Source organism: Manacus candei, unplaced genomic scaffold (genome assembly GCF_025592945.1).
Source record: "Manacus candei isolate 608988 ecotype Guabito, Panama unplaced genomic scaffold, ASM2559294v1 h1tg000027l, whole genome shotgun sequence".
Classification (NCBI taxonomy): Eukaryota; Metazoa; Chordata; class Aves; order Passeriformes; family Pipridae; genus Manacus; species Manacus candei.
In genome coordinates, this window is record NW_026138075.1 from 1849608 (window position 1) to 1874390 (window position 24783).

Sequence of the window (24783 nt, forward strand, 5' to 3'; positions counted from 1 at the left end):
CAGCAGCGAGCGCGCTCCCCAACCCGGGAAGCCTAGTGTTGCCCCGGCGCGGGCTGAGGCAGCCCTTTCCCGCGGGAAGGGGGACCCCCGCAGGAGGGGGGCGCGGGCAGCCCTTACCCGCGGGAAGCGGGATCCCCGTGGGAGGGGGGCGCGGGCAGCCCTTACCCACGAGAAGAGGGATCCCAGCGGGCGGGGGACGCGGGCAGCCCCTACCTGCGGGAAGCGGGATCCCCGCGGGCGGGGGGCGCGGGTAGCCCTTACCCACGAGAAGCGGGATCCCCGCGGGCGGGGGGCGCGGGATCCCCGCGGGCGGGGGGCGCGGGCAGCCCTTTCCCGCGGGAAGCGGGATCCCCGCGGGCGGGGGGGTCCCCGCGCCGCTCACGCGCGGCCGGTCCCGCCCCTGCAGGTGACGTGATGCCCGTTGTTTTGGTGCGCCCGACCAATCGGACACGCCGGCTGGATTCTACGGGAGCCGGGATGGGCCCGTCGTGGCGGCAGCAGGACGCTCCCCTGCCGACCATCACGCATTGCGCACGGTGCACCACCGCCCGGTCCTCCTGCGGCTTTAACGGCCCGCGAATGGACGCGCCGCGCCACTTCCCGGCGGGCTTCGGCCCCGACCAGCAGCAGCAGCAGCAGCGCCCGCCGGTGCCGGCGCCGCCGCACTGCCAGCAGCACGGCCAAGACAAGCAGAGCCTCCTCCAGCAGCAGCAGCAGCAACAGCAGCAGCAGAGCCCATGCCTCCAGTGCAACAACTGCGCCTACTACGGGGCTGCTGCGGCAGCCGCGGGGGATAACCTGCCCCTGCTGCTCCGCGCCTCCTCGCCCCTCTCCGGCGCCTTCCGGACGCACTCCTCGCCGCTCTCCTCCGCCGCGTCCTCCCGGCAGGGCAGCCAGCTGAACGTCAACGAGCTCACCCCCTCCAGCCATGCCGGCGCTCTCAGGCAGCCTCACCAGTATTCCCAGTACCACCAGTGCCATAGCCTGCAGCAGCAGCAGGCAGTCAGCCCCAGCAGCAGTGTCAGCAGCGGCAGCACCCACCACCACCACCACCATCATCACCACCACCATCACCAGCAGCAGCGCCGGGAGAGCAACCCCTTCACCGAAATAGCCATGAGCAGCTGCAGGTACAACGGCGGCGTCATGCGGCCCCTCAGCAACCTCAGTTCGTCCCGCAGGAACCTGCACGACCTGGACTCCGAGTCGCAGCCGCTGCAGCCGCCGCTCGCCAGCCCCGCTGCCGCCGCCACCGCCGGCAGCCCTGCCGCCCCGGAGATCGTGGTCTCCAAGCCCGAGCACAACAACTCCAACAACCTGGCGCTCTACAGCTCCGCCGGCCCCGGCCCCGGCCCGGGCAGCACCAACAACGGCGGAGGCAAGTCCAGCAAGAAGAAGAACCAGAACATCGGCTACAAGCTGGGGCACCGCCGAGCGCTCTTCGAGAAGCGCAAGCGCCTCAGCGACTACGCGCTCATCTTCGGCATGTTCGGCATCGTCGTCATGGTCATCGAGACTGAACTCTCCTGGGGCGCCTACACCAAGGTACCAGCCCTGGCGGCAGCGGGTCCCACCGCCCGACGGTGCGGACACCGTGGGACGGTGGGTGCCGCCGGTCCCCTCCCCGGGGTGGCCGTGGGGCGGACCGGCCCCAGCGCGTGGGTCTCTGAGGGACGGCGGTGTCTTTCTCTTGCAGGAGTCGCTGTATTCCCTTGCTCTGAAATGCCTTATTAGCCTGTCTACGATTATCCTGCTTGGGCTCATCATCGTGTACCATGCAAGGGAAATCCAGGTAAGGTTTCCTTGTGTGGATCAGGAAAAGTTCCGGGTTTAGATGGGGGTGTGAGGCAGTTTGTCCAGGAGTGCAGTGGTGGTAAGTACTGGGCATATCCCACTGGTTCAGAAAGCATAAGTAGTCTCTGCATGCCTGCCGAAGTTGGTGAATGGACCTCAGCCCTGGAGACAGGGCAAGATAAAGTGGGATACAAGCCAGGGAAACTCTGCTCGCTCCGAAGTTCTCCCTGCTAGGGACTGTTGCCTGCAGTTATACTATAGGATCACTTTGCCCTGAGGTTATAACATGCTTTCTAGGTGACGTGCCTGCTGTCTCCTGTAGCAGATGTACAGCAACAATCTTTTATTTCCCAATGACTCAATTTCGTGCTGTGCGTTTTCTCTCGACAGCATGGTGAATGGTTTTCACTGTGCAAGGTATGTAATCTTCACTGCACTGTCGCCGATATGAGGGTCTAGGAGAGTGTTTAAGAGGAGGGGGAAGACTGATGTTTGACTTGTTTTATTTAATGATGCAGAGTCTCTAGGAATGTGACCAAAGAAAAGTGTCAGGAAGGGTAGGGCTAAAGGTAAGAGGAACATAATGATTAAAGCTGTAAAATAAATCTTACAAATACTGTCACAGGTTCTGTCCAAGTGACTTAATTCTAATTTCAGTTTTATTTTTTTTTTGACCAAGACATTAAAATTTGGTATTTCAGCTCAACTGAAACATGCAACAGACAGATTTCAAAGTTTTAAAGAGAAAAATACCTTGTTATCTTTTGCTTTTTCAGTGGTTTTTCCAGTACTTTTTACAGTGCTTTTTACAGTGCTTTTGCTTTTTCGGATTAGAGATCCCTTGAGCTGAAAACTGAAATGTCAGATTTCAAGGGCAAAGAAGACTTTTACCCTGATTAATACTAATCAGTTAAAAAAAAAAAAGATAAATTAAGAATTGTATAGTACCCTGCTTCTGTGCAAATGAATGCTGTAATTTCAATGTGAAATGGTACCATAGTCCCCTACTTAGGGTAATGTTATAGAAGTATTATGTTGCCAGATCGGATCCTGTTGTGCAGACCTTGCACATGCAAAACTTCTTTTACTGGCTCAGAACCCAGTTTCTCTGCATTAATATCAAAGATATTGAAAACTGTTTAATGATATTGTACTCAGTAAGCAAGTGTTTTGAAGAGAGAGCGTATTTATAAACTACAGAAGTACTCATGAAGAGGTCTCTTCATCTATATAAAAATAAATAAGTAGCACTGCTGAAGTGTGGGAGCCTTCTCTGGTGTATCATCCCACAAGTGGTGCTTCAGGCATGAAGAGCAAAGCTGAAAACAATTCCTCTGTGAATGTTTGAATTAGTCTATGCATTTTCCAGAAACCTTAAATTGAAAATTTTATGGAAGATAACCAAATAGTTGTAGGTCCCTTTAAGCATCAGCATATACTAAGTAGTTACTTCAAGATTCAATTCATTGCTGTTTTTTTTCAGATAGAGTTACAAATTTTCATTATCTTATGAATTAGATCTCTTAGGGATCAGAAAGAAATAATAATAAAGAACTAAAGTTGTCATTCCGCTTTGTTTTTTTTTAACTGACTGTTTTAAAGAACTTCCTCATGTATGCAACTACATGAAAGGAGCTACACAATCATGTGACTTAATCATGATTAATGTAGTTTTCAGTGCTGCCTGACTGTATAGAACACAAGTATACCTGCCTGTAAAAGAGCAATACCCCATGTTTTAGAATGAGAGACACCAAAAACTGCAGTAGTCATGACAGGGCCTGAAGTGAGCTGCAACTTCAAGGGGTTCTGTCATTCGTGTTGAAAATGAAAGGAAGTTCTCTGTTTCGAGGAGCTTGTTAGAAGGAAAGCACATAGTACTTCCCTTAGCTATTAGATGTCTGCTCCGTTTTGAATTTACGCTTGGTCTGTTTTTCTGCATACACTTGACTTTTAAAAAATAAGGTGAAGAGTATGTAGAGCAAAAGCTACCTCCATCCGACAGTTGTAAAATTTATGTTACATTTGAGACCTGAAAAAAAGAAGTACCTTAAAAATACTTTGGCTTAGTGACTTATCTAATCTTCACCAGGCAAAAGAAAACAGTGGGTAAATCTGGTAATGTAATGTTTGTTAAATAACCTTTAAAGCTGACTGTTTTCTGAAGGCAGACATGCCTTTAGTTCAAGTAAACACCTTGCTATGTGCAGTAGAATGAATGAGGTTTGTAGAATAGAGCCCACAGATGGTTGGTTGTGTCCAGGAGGACTATTTGCACCAGCTATTTGTCAGTCCCATTCCAGTTCAAATATTCCTTTCTGATTATTGTCTTCTGATTATTGTCTGAAACATATTTAAGCATTTTTTGTGGTGTAAATAGGCAGGAATTCATTGAGAGAGGAGAATTTGTTCCATGGAAGAGAAGAAGATTGCTGTATTTTGCTTGTGGGTGTGGTGACTTTCATACTCTGGTAGAAGCAAACCAGTCTAAGCATAAGTAAAGTTTTCTACAAAGCATGAGGCAAAAAAAAAAATGCTAGGAAACAAAGAGCTGACACTTTAGTAATTATTTCTGATTGCTGGATGAATATAGAGAAACCTCTGGTGACCTCAAATGCTGGTGAGTGGAAATCAGCTTTTTCGTTCTTTTCAGGAGTCTGTGACCATGATTTATTGGTAGGGAGATCAAACAACCATACTGCAGAGATGTCCATGGACCAGTGCCCATAGCGGCGTAGCAGGTGGCTTTAGTCTTCCCATTGATACAACGTGGCTTGAACATTTTGCTTTGAAAACAGTGAGCCGGTCAGTTAAACCAGACTCCAGAGTTTGCCTGTCCCAGACCTGCTGCGCTTTTTAAAGACACTGGAAGGGAAGTTTATAAAGGCTTGCTAATATTCTTCCCAAGCCGACAGTGATATAGCGACGTGAGACAAGTGAGTTTTCTTCTTCGCCTTTTCCCGCGGTTGATGTGCGGTGCAGGAGCTGGAGCACTCCCAGTATCCCGGCGGTTTCCGCGCCGCCTGTTCAGCACCGCGGACAGCTCCGCGCGGAGCGCCCGGCCCGGGCGGCACATCCCTCCCTTTCTGCCTCTCCTTCAAAACCTGTTCGCTGCACAGTTCTGCTTATGGGCTCTCTGGAACGTACAGGGCTCTGCATCTGGCAGACTATAGTCTCCAGAAGGGTGGTAGCTGCAGTATTTAGACAACTGTAGGAATGTTGCATAGTCTTGTAAAATACTGTAAATGTTAAAATATTTTTATCAAATAGGTTTTCAGTGATAGCAGTGTACTATTCTGTATAGGTCTAACAATTTAATAAATGTAAGTTACTGTTAAGAATACAATAGAAGTCAGATGAAACCAGTTGGGTTCAAGGGCTAATTCATAGCTTACCTTACTGTTTCCAGAAGAGAGCATAAAATTACAAGCAAGTTTGCTTCACATCCTTCCCCCTTCTGGAAAAAAAATCCTAATGAGCAACAGCAACAGAGCTGAAATTCAAGATAGTGACAACCCCAAAATGTGTGTTCTCTTTTTGTTACGTTGTTGTCATGCCTATAATACTGTTAAAAACATCACCCCTGAAAGGTAATGAAATATGCATTGCTCTCACTCCAAGCTTGTATGGTTGTTGATTCAGTTCTTCAGAGGAAGTGCTTTGTGTTTGAAAGATCAATGGGAAAAATGTAATTATCCTAATGAAAAATCATCATTATCCCAGCCTAGAACAGGTATTTCTCTGACTGTTACTCCAGTTGAGAGTTTGAAGAGGTGAAGGACAGAAGAGCTAAAAAGACAACATGATCCAATTATCATAATAATTTTTGATGTATAAATTATCCAATTCATGCATAAACAGTTTGTTACTTAATAGTATTTTGCGTAATTAAAGCAGAGGCAGAATATAACATAATTAAAATTGTAAAATCTGTAGAACTTACTGTTCCATTCCACAGTTCTCTAGTGCAATATACTGTTAGATCCATACATAAAATTGAATTTAAGAAAGTTTAGGGTGGCAGTTCACATGGTAAAGCTACAGTTTTTCTACTTTTATTAAAAAATGGACCTCTTTACCTGTCTCTAGTACTGCTGGAGGTAGAAAAGCTTTTTAACTATGCACCCCTGAAGTTCCACTGGCGCTGTCTTATATTATTCAGAGCAAAAGATTAAAATCAAAATTCTGCAAGATTGCCAGTAGAAGGTCTTTAATGTCTTTTACTGAGCATTCCACCTAATAGTTATTGAGAGATGGTGGTCAGTGGAAGAATATATCTGGAACGCTTCTCTTTTAGTGCTGGATTGCTTAGTGTATCCCTTATGTAAATAAACATACCGCCTGTCCTGAATAATAGTAACCTGAGTAATGCTAACCTGTACTTTCTTGGACAGCATCTGAGCCTCTTTTCCTTCTCCCTAATGCAGATTTTGTCACTCATGCAGAACCATGATAGTTGTTGCTATTTGTTAGAAGTGAATAGAAATCAATAGAATTTTTTTTTAATGTCAGTTGAAATTTTTAACCACTTCTAAAATGTATTGCTAGTTCATACTTAGGTAGAATTCCTGTGGAAAGTCTTGCAAACTCCAAGGTTAAGGTTAAGCTATTGCTTTCACAGCAGAACCTCCCAGGGCTCCAGGGAGAGAGCACCTTCAATCCCTAGATGATTCTGAAGTGATGGGAAAACATGCTACTGATAGGTTTGGACACTCCCAGTCTTCATTACCTTTATAAAAAATTATCTCAGCTGAGAGCCCAAATGTCTTTCTGAAGAATCAGAGTCTTCTTCTCCCTGTGCCTGAAAACTTGTAAAAATGGAACAGGCAGTATCAGGTAACAGCTAAGAATGGTAATAAATACATATCTTGACCTGTTTATTGTGCACATAACCCCATAATGCATGATGGTATTAAACACTGTTTACAGGAGCTTCATTATCTTAGTAGCATCATTGGAAAGTTTTGCAGTAAAAATTTTGCACTCATGAACCAAAGTTAAGCTCCCTTACAGTTTCTTTTCATAAGAAGTTATGGATATTCTACATCTTATTAGCTGTCTTGCTGGCAATCTGTTGACTTTGTGCTAAGTCCAACTTACATTTGCTTAGGTATAGTGAAGCACCAGAGATTGCTCACACAGGCTGTAGATCTTCTGCTGCAGAAATGAATGAGTTAGAGCACAGAGAGCAAGTCTGGTGAAAAACTGGTGAAAACCAAGAAATAAACCTTAAGTGGTGTTTATCCTGATCTGAAGTCTTTTGAGAATTAGTGATTATTTTTTTTTCTATTTATTTTAATTGGTCTTGGATCAGGCAACAGCAAAACTCATTGCGTAGCAGTTGATCCAGGACACAGTAACTTTATGTACAGACTCAAAAATTCTCTTTTACCGATCAGGTTTACATTTCATATACGCCGTGAACAGCAGAAAATCATATAGGAATCCAAGGACACCATGTTTGTCAAATTAACACCATATCTGTCAAATTAACACTTCAGAGTTTTTGTGGAAATGCTTAGTTTTAATTCTGTTCAGTACATTTTTGATGTGTAGATCCTGTTGATGTAGGTGAACTTACAGCTGCCCAGTGTTTCTGAGATGTAGCACTTTAATGCATATGGCATGGAAGACAGGCTGGAAAATCCTTTAATAATGACCAACCTCAGAAGGGGCATTAAAGTTACATGTGTATTATACCTCCATTTCCAACAGGCTTCATTAGAACATAGGAGGCCAGTCACACTAAGTGATTGGCCTGGCCGTACCTAGCATTATCAATTCATATCTGGCATGGTTCTGAGCATTTTTTAATGAGACTGTTGGGAGTTTATCAAGACATAGTAGTGCACTATGAAGTGTGAGAAGGTGTGTTATTGCCCGTATTAGAGGAGAGAGAACATTTCTAACCAGAGGTAAGATTCTGGGTTTGTATAAATTGTATAGCTCAGGTGAAAGCAAAAGATACTGCTGTATACAATCTTGGAGGCATTCTGCATGCCCATCTTACTGTGAAAGTGTTGTCCATGCCAGATCTTTCAACTGTGAGGCCTTCAGATAAGAAAATTCTATCAGGTACTTGACTGCAGTTTTGTTTTGCCTGAGTTTTAAGTGAAAGTGTGCCAAAACTGACAAGTGTAAATTAATGCTTTTTGATTCTGGTTCTGGTTTGTATATGATCTACTAAATGAAGTATCTTGGGCTTTGAGTTTGATTTGAGACATACTTCTCATATGTTTTGAGCAAAGATCAGAACAGGAATGGCTGCTGTTTAAGACTTGGGGCAATTAAAAAGCTCTGTGGAAGCTTCTATGCAACTTCAATCAATCGTTTTCCCCCTTGATGATGAAAGTGTTGTTGTTACACTCCCTTACTAGAGGATGAAATACTACTCTGAGCCTATGAAGCTCCTTTTAAAATATGAATTGTCCGTAAAAGAAGAGTCTGTAATTGATCTTGTAATTAGCTTTCAGGTAAGCTGGATGTATTGGTCACTATAAAAAGTTTCCACAGCTCTGTTGTATGGAAAAGAGAAAAGTTACACATGATGAGAACACACACAAATAGGATTTAATATACCTTTTTTCATGCATGGGTTTTTTTGTTTGTTTATTTAATAACATAAAGTATGTTACATTGAAAAACATGAATGGAAAAAGTTCCATTCAAAAAATATGATATGAGAAATACCTATGTCTCAGTGTATTTTTGATTAGGTTGTGTAAAATTACTTTGTCCCATTATTTTAATGAAAGCCACATTAAGAAATTTCTTCTTATATCTGTTGAAAGGTCAGGAGAGACTGTCATGAGAACATGCTTTACAGCTTAGAAATAATTCTTTTGTAAATGGAGTGGTGAAACAGGAACATTTTATACTTTAAAAGGAACCCAGGCTTTTGCAAACTGAATTGTTCAGTTAATATCATACATATTTTCATAGTTGCAGGGTGTCACATATTTGTAACTTACCTTTTCCTCTTGAACAGTTTGTGCAAATGTGCTTTTTCATCTGTGTGAAAACAGTCCTTAATAAACATTGTTTTGTGTTGGCATTTTAAATGCTAAAGGGTGTGAATATTAGATACTTCATGAACGAGTGAAGAGAAGTGAGTTCAGAAAAGCAATGTGTGCATCTTCTAAGGTATTTCTTTATCTTTAATTTTGGTGGAGGCTGACAGATCTTTTGGAAGTAGATTCTTTTAGAGGAAATACTAAACCTTTTCATGACAAATGGAAACATCTCTGTTAATTCTATGTAAAGTAAAGTCAAAGGGTAAGCCTCAAATAACTTTATATTTTAAAGTCACTGTTCTTAGTCTTTTTAAGGGTAATGTGCTCTGGCATTTGGTTTTTTGTTTTGTTTTGTTTTCTGTAAAGAAACATATTAAAACAAAAACATTTTGTATCCAAATGGCATCTTCTAAACTTCTGTGCATGCTAATATTGTGCAGCTTTCCAGATGAATAGGGTAGAACTGGGTTCTGTGTTATGTACCTGACCAACAGCTATATATTGGATACACTGTTTATTGAATTCTAATTGAACACAGTCACGAAGTTACTGAAGGCTGCAGGAGCCATCAAGGTCAGAAGTAGAGAGTTAAAAGACTGTACATATGTGACTCTTAAGTATAATTTGTCTTGCAAAACCACTGCTTGTAAAAGAGCATATTTGAAATAAAAAATAATTGAAAAGTAAATATATATGAACTCATATCCACAGATATTGCCAGCTGTGGATAAAGAGCTTCCTGAGCTTTCTTATCTGTATTCTGCAATAAATATTGTTCCTGGTAGTATTTCAGAATGTAGCTGTGTATCTTCCATAAGCAGTTATATATCAGTTCTGTGGTTTGATGGGTAGATGTAAGATAGCCTGAAAAAAGGAAATGATTCTACAACAAATATTTATGTTCTAGTTTTCATTGTCAAAGGGAATTACCTGGACAAGTCCTCACATTTTTTCTGTCACTTAAATGATATTTTTACAAAAGGGAACACTGAGACCAAGAGTTCAAATGCTGTGGAAGTAATTTGGGGATGGCTTTGTAGCTAGATTTGGAGCTTAGGCTTGCCTATCTTCTAGTCTTATGTTCAGATCAGTCATTTGTCATGTAAATAAGACACTGTAATTGCCATCCAGCTATGCCTATAACTTTCAAGAATTATATGCCTGCTTTAGCGGATGTTCCAAAAATTGCAATGTAAAATGAATGCAGTGCTCCAGAAAGTGTTCTAATGAGATACTATTGGAAATCTTTATGAAGCCTTTTATCCCTGTTAAAGTTGCTTATTCCAGCTTTCATAGCTCTGCAGCTTCTGTAGGGAAAGGTGTATAGAGACATTCACACCTACTTCTACCCATGACCTCTCATGGTAGTGACTTTCACTAGAATAATACATTATGAAGCACTTTTTCATATTCAGTCATTTAACAAAACTGAGATCCATTCTAGGTAATGACTAATATATCTTGTTTTGTGAAGATTGTTATGCTTTTAAGAATATGATCTGTTGCAGCCAGAGAATGAGGCATGTCTTTAAAAATGAAAATAGCATAGTAACTTTGATTCAGTCTGCACCATTGCATCAAGAAAATCCACATACATAGAACTCTGATTTCAGTCTGGGAACCTGGAGAAATACTGAATGTCCAAGTGTGGCTAGACAGCATAAAATAAATTATCTCCTACCTAAACAAATAATAAAAATTACTAGAAATAATGATTCCCAAGCATTCACTGATAACATCTAAGTTTAATAAAGGATTCATCAAAATTGTTCTTACTTTTCTGATACAATAGTAATTACCATTTTTATGCCAGTCATACACAATTGAGCTGTATTTTGGCTTCAGAAAAGGATCTGTATTTGTGAGTATCTAGTGGGATTTTTAGACCATTTCAATTTAGAGCATCCTTATTATATGTTAAGAATTTGATCCTCAACACCCTTATTAATAAAATATTTTGTCAGGAAGACTTGAAAGCTCTTAAACAGACATTTATTTATGAATAAGCTAAGGATGCTGTTAACCCACTTTCCCTTTGCCCATTGAACTACTCTCTCCAGTAGCCATAAAATTCAGTCTTGGCCATGCAGCTACTACACCCAGATTGTAGTGAGTTCCTTTTATTGTAGACTCCTTTGTAGTATACTACCTATGAGCTGTGCTTGGGTTCTGCATAATGAATGGGCTGATACAACAGCAATTCTCGTCCAAATTAGAGTGTAGCTGTAAAGGTGCCCTGTGGCAGCTGCTGCAGAGCATAATCCTTATCCGAATGATATCAAAGGTAAGTGGCTTCACACTAAGGTCACCTGCTTATTTTGTCCTCATTCAGGTTTAGACTTCATGGTAAAAGCCAATAATTTGCATTCTGTTGTGATTTTCACATTATGATAGTTTAGAATAACTAGATCTTTATGCGTTAAGATAGGACAAGTGCTGGATCTGATGTATTGCCAGTTCAGTTTCAATATAGTTTCAAGACAGTTTAATGGCAAAATATGTAAAAAAGATATTGATAGAAGACTACCCATGGCTAGTCTGACTTTCAGATTTGGTTGTCAGATAGGAAAATGTTTGGTTCTCAATCTTTATGTGCAGCCATATATGAGTAGGCATTTGTCTACCTCCCACAACAGAATGGGATGCAATGGAGCAATTTAGCAGTTGCTAAATTGTCAGCTAGCAGACCATTCTTTTCCCTTATCATTTGGCACTTGGAAGGAAAATAAAAAAGATTCTTTTATATCAAGCCTTTGATCAGAGATGTCATCTCATCCAAAATTAATAATTCTTGTGTTTCACCAGTGACTTGTCTATGTATGTTGTGGCCGATAGCATCCTGTGTTAACTGCTGGACATCAGAATTTTTGCTGCTGTGGTCTGTCCTACTAAGCATGAGGGTTGTAAAACTAAAGCTTTCTAAAACATTTTGAATAGCAATTTTATGTTTAAATTGTGGATGATAAGGGGGTTGGCAGCAATCAGTGCAAACTTGTTTCATGTATCTAGTTTTCAGACATCTTAAAAAACCCAATAGCTTTGAGGATGGAGCATCTTTTACCTGATAGCTGCTGTAAACTCAACAGATTTGATGAAACTGTAATATTCAAATAATTAATGGGCAGCAAAAAGAACTTTGTGTGCTAAGACATATGCTAAGATTTTTTATTTTCCTGAGGAAGCAGCTGTAGTCATAATTAGTAGTGATCAAGTAAAACCATATTTAACCCATAAAGAAATACAGGTAAACACCTGTAAATATACTCATGCCTATGTTTATTAACCTGATGTTGAAAGCTGCCCTTTATAAAGATACTTTAACTTAATCTTTGAAGCAGTTTTTATCTGCTGTATGGTTTAGCCAGAAGCCCACTTTAGGCCTTCATTAATAAAAGGTATTACATCCATGGCTGCTTTGTTGCTGCCCCCTCACAATTTTACTTGCAAGGATGAATTACGGCGGCATTTCTTGCAGGAATCGTAGAATCATTTACGTTGAATAAGATTGAATGCCTCAGAACACTTGGCATTAGTGCATGACTATGTTTATCAGGATTTTTAAATACACGAGTACTTCTAACTCCATTCCACTTTTCCTTCTGCACAATATACTTTCCCTTATTTAAGTGGTCATGCTCTAGGACAACAAATATTTAGATTTTTGTATTTATGTATTGTTATGAACATACACTTAAATGAAGTTCCTGGTTAAACTGTTTCTGACACAGTAAGAACATTTTACAGGGATTTTATAATTCCTGTGATGCTGGTGTGTACTCACCGATTGTCATTCAAATAAAAATGTAATCAATTTAAAAAAAAAAATCAAACTTACTGAAGTACTCCTGAAGTATACTTGAAGTATTTATGTCACAAGTATACACTAAAGGAGAAACTGAGATTCTTGTGTATGTGATGTTTTGGTACCAGTCATTCCTTAAAAACAGGTTCCTTAGTTTGAAGCTTAGGCTTAGTACTGTTGTACTCCTTTGGCAGAATGAATGAACTAACTCATCTTATCTAGCCTCTCATCCAATGTTTCTTCCTTTAACTTCTGTTTCCCTTGCAAAAATATTGCCAATTCTTCAGAAAATACATCCTTCTTTTTAACTGGTTCCAGTGTTCTTAGGAGTAATGAAACCGAGCATCCCTGAAGAGAGTGAGAGGTTTCTCGCAGTGGCAGATGGCAACTGTTTTGGGAGATGGTGTTTCTTTGTGCAGTGATCTGTAGAACAAATTATTTTTAGTACTAAATGAAGAAAAACAAATCCTAAAGGAAAAATTGTAAAATAATTATTTAAAATTAATAGTATAAATATATTGGAATGTAGATGGTTCTCCCCAGTGAATTTTGTTTCTGCAAGAATATAGTATGAGAATTACTTTATTTCTGAGGTACTTGTAATGGAGAAAAACATAACACAGACCACTGTGTTTCTTAGTAAATACATTCTAAACATTAGTTCTGCAAAATAGCAGTTATTTTATAGGCAGATGTGCTATATTCTTTATATATGAAGTTTTGGAACTGCTGCTTCAGTGCAAAACTAAAATCATCCCTTATTTTGAAATCAGTGTTTTCATCCTCATGCTACCACGTTCAGTGTAGTAGTTGAAGCAGACCTAAAAGACTAGAAGAAATTTTTGAAGAGTTTTTTGCTGTTGTTGTTAGAGATTATTGTATTAGCATGGTTGTTTTTTCAGTGTGGTCATTTGTTTATATCTGTGAAAGTGGACCTAAGGAATGCATTTACTATTTCTTTGCAACCTTCCCTTTTAGGTGTAATAAATAGTTAATGTTCTGGTGCACTCTTTTAGCAGGGAAAGTGAGCCAGAGCAGGCCAGCAGAAGCAGAGGGTAGTGTGGGTTGGCAGCTGGTGGAAGCTGAACTCTCTGACAAGTTGTGGTGTGGTTAGGTTACATGCTGAAATGTTTCCTGAGGGCTGGCTACATCCCAATAACCTTGCTCAGTCCTTAGGTTCTTGCAGGGGTGTGTGGGGAGAGAAAGGGGGGCGGGGGGAAATAGGGAAAGCTGATATTGAAAACTAGGTATCTTTTCCATCCCATGGTCAATTGTAAGAAGTGGTCTAGTGAGTTGCTCTGGATCACTCAGTGTATTCTTTAGTAACTATATCTGTTACGTAGTAACATATATATTCTTTTTATTTTCTTTGTTATTTCTACTCTGCTTTTTAAATGACAGAATAATAAATAGTATGAAAAAGATGAATGCTATTTTAGTGAACTGGTCCCATTTTCCCAGTTTGTATGTTTATGCAGGAGAATTATCTTAAATCACAGAATCAGAGAGTCACAGAATAGTTAGGTTTGGAAGACACCTCTGGAGATTCCCCTGCCAAGGCAGGGTCACCTAGAGCATGTGACACAGGAACATGGAATGTCTCCAGAGAGGGAGACTCCTAGGCAGCTTGTTCCGGTGCTCTACCACCCCCAATGTAAAGTAATTCTTCCTCATGTTGAGGTGGAGCTTGCTGTGCTTTAGTTTATGGCTATTACTCCTTATCCCGTCACTAGGCACCACTGAAAAGACTCTGGCACCATCCTCTCAACATCCACCTCTGAGGCATGTATTGGTGAGATCCCCTCTCTTCTCCAGACTAAACAGGCCCAGCTCCCACAGTCTCTCCTCATAAGGGAGATGCACCAGACCCCTCATCATCTCTGTGGTCTCTGCTGGACCCTCTTCAATAGCTCCTTGTATTTCTTGAACTGTGAAGACCAGAATGGAACACAGTGTTCAGATGTGGCCTCACTAGGGCTGAGCAGAAAAGGAGGGTCACCTCCCTCAACCTGCTGGCCACACTGTTCCCGAAGCACCCCAAGATCCCATTGGCCCTTCTGGCTGCAAGGCCACACTGCCGCCTCTTGGTCACCTTGTCATCCACCAAGATTCCCATATCCTCCAGTTGGTCAGCCCCAAACCTGTACTGGTACTTGGGGTTATTTCTCCGTGGGTACAGGACCCTACACTTGCCTTTATTGAACTTCATTAGGTTTCTCTCCACCCAGCTCTCCAGCCTATCAAGGTCCTGCAGAATGGCAGCACAGCCTTCAGGTGTATCGCCACTCCCACCAGTTTTTTGTTCCTTCTCTGTTATTCTTCTTGCACTTAAGTTACATTCAGAGCTTTATTAAGTCGTGTTGCTTCTGTATCTGACTGGAGAACATTTTTGACTGTCAACCCCAGGCACAAAACGTTTGGGAACTGCTGATGCTGGATGGAAGCCTTCTATGTGTGGTAACTTAAGGAGCTTATTCTCATTGTATTTTAAGCAACTGGAGTGGGTAGGATCTGGTGTAATGAAATAGCTGTTAAATTAAGAGTATTTTAAAAATTAAGAAATATCTTTCATAGAAATTGACTGAGTAGAAACTCATGATCCAGTCAGTTTAACTGAGTTGCTTACTGGTTATTCTGCTGAATATCTCAAATGAATATAGTAACCACGAGTGGTGGACTTTTATTTATGGAGCTCCGATCTGTTTAAAGGTTAATAAAAATTCCTGTAACTAAATATCTCTCTGTTGATTACTGATCTGAGGAAGCTCAGCTGTGGTTATTCAAGCAGGAGTCCAAACTGAATTGTACTAGGAGATCATCCTGTGAAATACTTTTTTAATAATGAAAGTGAAAAAAAAGGTTTTATATTAATTTTGTTTACAATCAACTCTGTTAGTAATAGTGAGCTCATTATCTAATTACTTTGATTTTTTTTTTAATATAAGCTTGTGATGATTTCCTAGTTCAATCCATAATTATCTCACCTAGTTCAATCCATAATTATCTCAGGAGGTTCTTCTTCTCCATAGCATTTGAAAACAAATCCTGATATGTTGGAATGTCTTTTTCTTTTTCCCCCTTTCTAGTCCTTGGATTTCAGTTCTTAGTACTATTACTGGCATAGAAAGTTAATGGCATTTTCAGGAGCATCTCACCTTCTTTATGTCCCTGGAGCACATATATATACATGGACAGACCTGTATGAAATGAAATTACATACGTCCCAGCAATTGCTGAGTGCTGTAATGGTCTTTTGACATTTGTCAGGGGTGTAAGATCAAAGCGTGTAGTTGTTTGAGATGAAGAGTAGAGCTGAAAATCTGGCCAGTGCCGTTTAAGAATATTGAGGGATGCTTCTGAATACCTTTAGAGAGAAAAAGCTATAGAAAAAAGTACTGTCAGTATGTGGTTTAAACTAGAAGGGAAATATGGGTAGGCAGAATTTAACTGTGTGGGCTCATGCAGATTTTAACCCTTTGTTAGTTTATTTGATCATAAATTCTTTTCTTTCTAAAAGGTCTCCATTTTTTTATAATTTTCTGAGGGACAGAGACAGACAAATCTGTTAAGAGCATTGTTTAACACATATCTGTTTTTCGAAATGGTTAAGGTTATGTGTGACTTGTCAGAGTAACCAAGATGTGTAGTTCAGATGTATTTTAATGTGAAGGTTTTGGTAATGCACTTCTGAAAATACAGTTCACAAAGACTATAAATGCTCTGAGCCTCTTTTACATATCCCTTCCTGAGATGGCATTGTTTAAATGCAGTATTTGAGACAAGTGTTTTGAGCCTTTTTAGCCACCATAACACATTAACATGAAGTTTCCTTTACATGCATTGATGTACACAGTGTTTATAGCAAAATATTAATAATTCTGAAAAACTGATTTTGCAAAGAGATGCAAATTTAAATAAATATACTATGCAAATAATAATTTTTGTATTGAAACTACAAGACTTTTTCAATCTGCTGTTTAAATTGGCATGTTTATAGTCAGCAGGGGTATATGTGTTTTTATGCTAGTGTACCTGTAGAAGTAGTAGAGCAGTCTAGCTTCCTCATTTGAATGAATTAAGCATATTTCATTCAATAGATAGGTATATCCACAAGTTCTTGTTGATCAATTTCTAGTGACCTACTAGAAAGTTTGACTTCAACTCTAGGTGTGAGAAACATTCTGGCAAATACAAGGTAGCTAATCCCTCATGTAGTTTTGTCAAAAAAGATATTGTTTGCCTTCTGGGTTTTGTATGTAGAGGACATTTGATGCCTCATGACTTTACATATGTATTAAACCCACTAACATCTGTGATCTGTGGCATTGTATTCAGGATGAGGAGTACAGGAGCTGCCAGGAATTCCTGCAGGCTCTCCAAGGTCAAGCACAGGCCTTTAGGTAATTTTGCAGACTATTGGATTATGTGCCTTCTGATGATGTAAGAAAGTAATTTTCATCCTCTAGTTAGAGGCAACTGTGCTAAAGGCCTGAGATACCAATCTCCCATCATCATAGGGTCTTAAATAATTTTTACTTAATGGGGAGTTTTGGGACAATGACTTGGCTATTTGGAGTAGGGAGACAAAAGCAATATCTTCTTCCTCCTTGAGTACCATAATGGCTTTCTTTTAGTTGTGTAAATGGTATTTTGGGCACTCCAAACTATAGAAAAATGACTTCTCAAAAGTTTGGGTAAGTCAGCAGCCCCAGAGGGTATATTTTGCTACTCTAAATTGTAGTCCCATCAGTTCTTTTATAAGGTTTAAGTGACTCCAGTATTTGACAATTTTAAATTTTGATTCTTAAATTAAACAATTGCAACAATTTGCTTGTAAGTAACGTTGGTTCCATTTCTCCAAGGAATGCTTCCAGGACTACAGCTGATGCTGCTTTATCACTTTGTTGCTTCCTTTTTACTTCTGTACTAATGTATCCCCACAGTATTAGACCAGGGTAGCGCTACAGTTTTCAAACTTATTGTTTTACCTATAAAGGCTTTTTTAAAACAGGAAGATAAGCTTCCTTGTTCTTTGCATTCATTAACAACCTGTGGTAGCATGCTATGAAAGTTTTTATTTACTAATGATTTAGAAAATTAACTTCTCTCCTTTTGTTTCTGTCCTTCATGGAGTCTGATCTAATTTATCATTGAGTTCAATCTGTATACTTTGAATATGTTTCTCTTTTTTTTCTATGGTATTACATGAAAGGTACACATACCATATAAATATCTATGATATTATATTTATTTTATGCTTTTAATGTGTGGGATTACAAATATCAAGTTTATTTGAAGTTAAAGATTACATAAAATATGCATACATTACATGCATATATGCATACATAGATTACATGCATACATTACATGCATACATTACATAATTCCAAGTGAAAATAACTAGAATTTTTCATACAGAGTGCAGACTAAGTAAAGGGATATGAGAGTTCTGTATTTGAAGAACCTTGCAGTACACTGATGAAGTACTTGAATTAGATTTTAACACTGAAAAATTACACGAAATTTGAAAGCTATAAATTGGCATAACATCTTTAACCTTGACTGGAGTTTGTCCTTCTCTGTGCAGGACTCAAATGTATAGGAAAAGTTGTCTCACTCTTTTATTATGTTCTCTTTTTATTGCTAACATCGTACTCAATTCAAATGGGGAGTAGTATCTTGAAATTAATGCATGGTTATTATAACAGGATTAACTGAAAGCATCTAAGACTGTGTGTAAATAACCTTTAAATTGTGCTGTTCAGCTGTCCTTTCTCATTTCCATTCATTTATGTTCCTCACTTTCCAAACTAGAAGTACCTAGCCAAGGACACAGCCGCACACAAATACCTCTGTATCTTCCAAATTAAAAGGGAAACTTGCGTTTAGAAGATTGCATAATTGAAAGTATATAAAATGGACGTGAAATCCTGTACTAATTTCTGTGTCATTTTCTTATGTCTGAACTTAATTGTTATTCAGAGTGTGTGTTAGAGGCCCATACATGTTCTAGAGTGTTTGATATCCATCATAGTTTGAACTTAGATGCAAAGAATTGTAAGGAAATCTACCTCATAAATGTGATTTTGAAATATTAATATTTTCATGGAATAGAAATTTTTGTACTGGATCTGTGGTCCTTTGTAATTTCTGGTATTTTCTGCCTTTCATGTTTTCACCTCCTAAATCTCATTATATGACAGCTGAAGATATTATCACTTTAAAATACTATTTTCCTTAGAAGAAATTGGCTCAGCTAAGGTCAAGGGAGGTTGATAAAGATCTTCTGTGTCTGTAAGCATAACCTCTTCCACTGAGCACTGCAGAGAAACTTCTTTCTGTGTAGCATGTTGGGTTTCCTTCTCCTGACAGGTGAATATGTTATCAAGTATATATTCCATAATGACATCTCAAAGTTTTTAAAAAACTGAGTCATAAAATAACATTTTCTTCTGTGAAAATTGTAAGATCAAATTTTAATGCCTGTGTTTAACTCAACATTCTTCTATTCTCATCTTTTAAACTGAACCAGTACTGAAGGTATCATTTTTCTTGAATTGACTTTCTGCATATAGAATTCTTTTTTTAAATCTGTGAAGATGGTAAGTAAAAAGGGAGGAGAAAAGACCATCACCTTTTTCACCAGATTTTAAAACTTTTTAACTCTGCCAGTTTGACATGTATTTGATATGTATCTTAGAATTGAAATATTTAAATCTGTTGTTAATTTATTCTTTTCTCTGGAAACCCACACAGCATTTGAGACATTTGATATTCTCTCTCTTTTTCAGTCAAGCTGGTTTCAGTCAATCTGTATTCTGGGTGTTCTAAATACTTTGATCTCTTTGTAACTGATGTAGCACTTCTGTGATCTGACTGACAGAATTTATGGGCTAATTACAAGAATCAAATGCACTGGAGCCTTATAGTACTTTGAAAGTTTGGCCCTTAATACCAAATAGTGCATTTGCTAAGTGTAAATCAGCAGTGTTTTGGTAAGACAGACAAACATACATACATAAATCGGCCTTCCAGTGTCAATTCATCTATCTAGTATGCGAAGTTTGCGGAGAGACCAGAGGTGAAAGAAAGTATATGTGCTTATGTTGTATACATTGAATGTGTTTCTTTAGCTTAATTCAACACAGAGTGTCTTTGTCTTCAATAATATTGCAGTGAAAGTAGGAATTGTATCTTAAGTGTGGTGGCTTGACCTTGGCTAGACCCCCACCCAGCCACTCTTTTGCTCTCCCTTCTCAACAGGACAAGGAGAGAAAATAAGATGAAAAAGTTTGTGAATTGAAATAAAAATGGGGAGATCCCTTACCAATTACTGGCACTGGAAAAACAGTCGCAACTTGGGGGAAATTAATTTATTGACATTTAAAAGTAGAGTAAGATGGTGAGAAATAATGGCAAAAACTAAACCACGCTGCCCTGCCCCACTCTCTCCAAGATGAACATCTTCATTCCCAACTCCTTTATCTTCCCCTGCATGAGTACAGGGGTTATGGGGAATGGGAATCTGTCCATGACAGTTTCTCCTTGCCACTCCTTTCTCCTCATGCTTTTTGTGTGGTCCAGTGTGGGTCCTCTCCATGGTCTGCAGCCCTTCAGGGTAAATCTGCCCCAGCATGAATCCTCCATGGGCATCAGTTCTTGTAAGGAGAATCTTCTGCAGTGTGGGCTCTCTGCAGGTGAGGTGATAGTTCCTTTGGGAAATATCCACCTTGCTCTGGAGTGGTCCTCTCCATGGGCTTCAGGGAAATACCTCCTTCATCATGGTCACCTCCAAAGCCTGCAGGCTGCCTGGAGCGCCTCCTCCCTTTCTTCTCTGACCTTGGCATTTCCAGCATTGTTTCTCACACTTTTTGCTCTCACTCCTCACTGCCTGGGCAGCATTTTGCCCTTTCTTAAATATGCTTTCACAGAAGCACCACAAGCTTCAATGGTGAACTCAGCTATGTCCTGCAATGGGTACGTTGCAGAGCAGCCCCTGACCTCTTTTTGCTGACACCCAACCTGCAACCACCCCCAGTACCAAAATCTTGTCACTGACACTGACTGTAGTAAGATGGAGGGAAAGAACATAAAAAACAAGTCCACAAAGACATACATTTATTTTGGTTTGTTGTACTCCTTACTATGGTTAACTTCTTTATTTCTTTTGGTATCAGTTCCACTATGATAAAGTTAATTTAAGGTTATCACTACTCTAAACAATTTCAGTAGAGCAATTTTATGAAAAACAAACTAAATGTATAGTGAGGAGGATGTAGAGTGTGTTTTTGATCGCTAAAAAAGACATACAGAGAAATCAGACTTGTATTTTTAAATTCCTGAAAGATGGAAAGGGGCAGAGAGCAGTGCAGATGAGTGTCTTTTCCGCTGCGTATATAGTGTTTAGCATGCTGAAAGTACTTTTCTTCCATTAGGGAGTACATTGTGTTCTTTACCTTCTCACCCATCATTTTTAAATAATCTAATTTTAAAAATCCTGCAAAAGTATTTTTATTTCCTATTAACTATTTGCTGAACAGCCTTGTTTAGATTCTAACTGTAGTTGATGAGAAAGTCTTTTTCTGTCATTGAGATTGTATCTTCTTTTTACATATGGGTTATATTCCTTCCTAAAAAGTTACCTATTTGCAAGTTCTTGCATATCTCAACACTCTATTAGTGACAGGTGTTGTTTGATTAACTATTTATTTAGTAAATCATCAGGAACATAATTTACTAAACAGTGTGAAATGTTTAGAACCTTTATTCATGGATGGCAAGGTGAAGGCCTTGACTGTGCAACAACCAACATGTGCATTTAATTTTCAGCTAATGGTGGACATCACCCAGCTGCCTGGGCTACTCTGATATTTGCTGGACATTGCTTTTCATATTTTCACCATGAGATATCATTTTGAGTATTTGTGCACTTTCTGACATAGTTTTACACTTTACATGATTCACTATTGGTGCCTTGAAGACAGCTTGGATGGTTCTATAAAAGCTGTAATATCACCTTGGCTGAAATGTGGATATGCTGTTGTGCAGGCTTAACATTGTATCTTTGAAAGTATTTTTAATTTGTATTTTAGATATCCATTCTGAAAACACTTAAATAAGTCTCAGTTTTATGAACTTAGAGTAAACAATTGATTCTGAATGAACAAGGCTTAGTCCAGAATTTTATTTTATCAAAAATTACAATTAAACAAAATATGAAGAATTCTTAGTAAATAATATATGAAAATTTAGCATCACATGCAGTCTTAAAAATAGGTCTTGAAAAAAATTCTTTTTGTCTTAACCAGAGTTATCTTTCTCTTCATAGTGATGTAGTAATGTCATTTTCTGAAATGGCGTACTTTTTTCTTTTTTAGTGGTCATTGGCAGCTCTGAAAACTATGGTGTTTTAAAATGGAATTATAACAACTTTTGTTAATGATGTACTAAAGTCAACCTTATATTTTATTATTTCAGTTGTTCATGGTGGACAATGGAGCAGATGACTGGAGAATAGCCATGACTTATGAGCGTATTTTCTTTATCTGCTTGGAAATACTGGTGTGTGCTATACATCCCATACCTGGGAATTATACGTTCACATGGACAGCCCGGCTCGCCTTTTCTTACGCTCCATCCACAACAACAGCTGATGTGGATATTATTTTATCTATACCAATGTTCTTAAGACTATATCTTATTGCCAGAGTTATGCTTTTGCATAGCAAACTTTTCACTGATGCCTCATCTAGAAGCATTGGAGCATTAAATAAGATAAACTTCAATACCCGTTTTGTTATGAAGACTCTAATGACAATATGTCCAGGAACTGTACTGTTGGTTTTTAGTATCTCATTATGGATAATTGCTGCATGGACTGTCCGAGCTTGTGAAAGGTAAGGTTGTTTTGTTTGTTTAGTTCTTTCTGTCTGTATTTCTGTTTTTCCCTATTGTTTTGTCTCTTAAGTTTTGAATTCTTGGGACCTAAATATTTATTAGAATGGGGCTCTCTAGTCCTTCGTATTTTGAGTGGTGGGTGGTTTGTATTCTGTGACAGAGATTGTCAGGAGTGGTTTGCCTTTTAGTCTGAAGGCCTTCTGCAGAGAGGTTTGTGACCCACTGTTTACTGTAGAATTACAATTTGATTTCAGTGTTTTGATATAACTTAAAACAGTGGAGAGATATCATAAAATGTATTTAAGAGTAGTTGTTGATATTTTGCATTGATACCAATTTTCATTTATTTTGTTTGTAATATAAATCTAGTGAGGATAAAACACGGGGGTTGTAATTTGAGTTTTATTGTGCTGTTAAAAAAAACTTGCAAAATACTTTTGAGAGGTTGGCAAGATCAGTAAAGGAGAACAGGCAGAACACTTGCAGTAATATAACTCTTTCTTTCCTCCTCTGAAAATCAGAAAAAGTGCTTTTGAGAGTCAGACTTCTGTTCATTTCATCTAGTTTTCCAACCTCCCCTTTCCAGAGACTTCAGTGTAGGTGCAGAATAAATGGCTATCAGTGTTGACACCTTGAAATTGAGTTTCTCAAACACAGCTTTAACAAAAAAAGAAATGAGCTTCTGATTGCATAGAATTGCTTAGGAATATGAGATCAGTTAACTCTTAAGACAATTAGGATGATTCTCTATGGAAGATTTAATGCCTGGGACAGGTCCTGGATCCTGGAATGGATTTTCCTTACTGAAGCTGGAAGATCATCAACATATTTAAAGCATTTCTGCTGCTGGTTGTTGTCTGTTTTATTTTTCCTGTTCCTTTCCGTGTCTGCCCATTTTAGAAGCAGTTTAGGGGAGTTACTTGTGACAGCAAGCTGATTTAAATGAGCAGTTAAATTGCACACCAACTGTTCTGCTTTTGTTACTTTTGTAAATTACTTCTTGCATTACTTCTCAACTTGTTAAAAAGAAAAATATCTGATCTTATAAACCGAGTGTAGAAATCATGTTGTTGTAGTTTTATTGTTAAAATTGCCAGAATTGTGGAGTGTAGTTTGTTACAGTAGATGCTTTATGTCAATGTCTTTACATCATATTACAGCAAATCTAATAATTTAAGAGTATTCTGAAAACCCCATGTTAAGAATAACATAATTTCAAAACATTCCCCATGGTGCAGCAGAGGAGCACCCTAGATTTTGACTCAATCTATAGTAACTGTGTTTTAATAAGCACGTTCTTATTTCAGATGTAATTGACTTCTGCAAAGTATCTCCTCTTTGTCTCATATTCTTTGCTTCTGTTCCTGCCAGGTTTTTTTAATAGAATTACTGCTCAGGAATTCCCGAGTGTCTGCTCCGGCATTTCCCAGACTGTCACTTCTTAAGTGATTTTGAATAACTTAAGCATCCATTGCTATCACACTTATACATGTAACTGGTGGTGATAGTTTTTATTATTCAGCATTAAATAATTGTTGTGTTATTAACTTTTTAATACATGTGCATTCAAAATAAGCTTATAAAACTTGTGCCTCTCACAGGGAAAATTACTGAAAAATAACAACTTCTGTTTGATACACATTTGTAAAACATATTTATTTCTCTTATATAAGGATGGCTGGACAAGAAGGTGTAGTATATAAGTAATACTAAAAATAAAAGAAACAAAAACCACCTCACCCATTTTCCAGTCAGGGAGAGTGAAGGCAACACTCTCATAAAGTTTTGATTTTGTGTGTTTATTCGTATTTGGAAAGTGACACAATTCTGCATCACTGTGATCCTGGGAAGAAGGTTATTTATTTGGTCAGATAAACTGAACTCGGGGTTGCAAAAAGCTGAATTTTCTTCAACTCTCTGCTAAACTAGTAATGGATTTTCCACATTTTACTTTGCAGTTGCTGTTCTTGAAGTGACTGTAATGGTTTGGATGGTAGGCTGGATAGCTACAGACTCCTCTAAAACTGAAACAAAAAAACAACTGAAAGCAAGTTAAATATAGATGTGAGCATCAGATTAGTATGTCCCTAGCATAATTACCTTCTGTGAGTGGAGTCCAGTCCAAGGTTATTTTCCTTCACATTTAAAAAAAATGATTAATTTTATGTTTCAAAAACACAAAATGCGATGTATTTTCGCCTTGGGAATTAGATACTTATGTCATTCATGCTAGCTGCACAGCCAATTTTGCATGTTTTGACTCATATTTTTCCTCTG

At 39.0% G+C, this 24783-nt stretch overlaps 1 protein-coding gene across 1 annotated transcript in view; it reads left to right on the forward strand.

Moving 5' to 3' along the window:
- The first annotated feature begins 414 nt into the window (after positions 1-414).
- KCNN2 (potassium calcium-activated channel subfamily N member 2) overlaps positions 415-24783 on the forward strand; it is a 75690-nt gene continuing 51321 nt past the window's right edge. Inside the window, exons 1-3 of the mRNA XM_051789379.1 lie at positions 415-1545; positions 1697-1792; positions 22087-22505. Of these exons, the coding sequence (XP_051645339.1) occupies positions 415-1545; positions 1697-1792; positions 22087-22505 (1646 nt within the window). The remainder of the gene's footprint in view (positions 1546-1696; positions 1793-22086; positions 22506-24783) is intronic.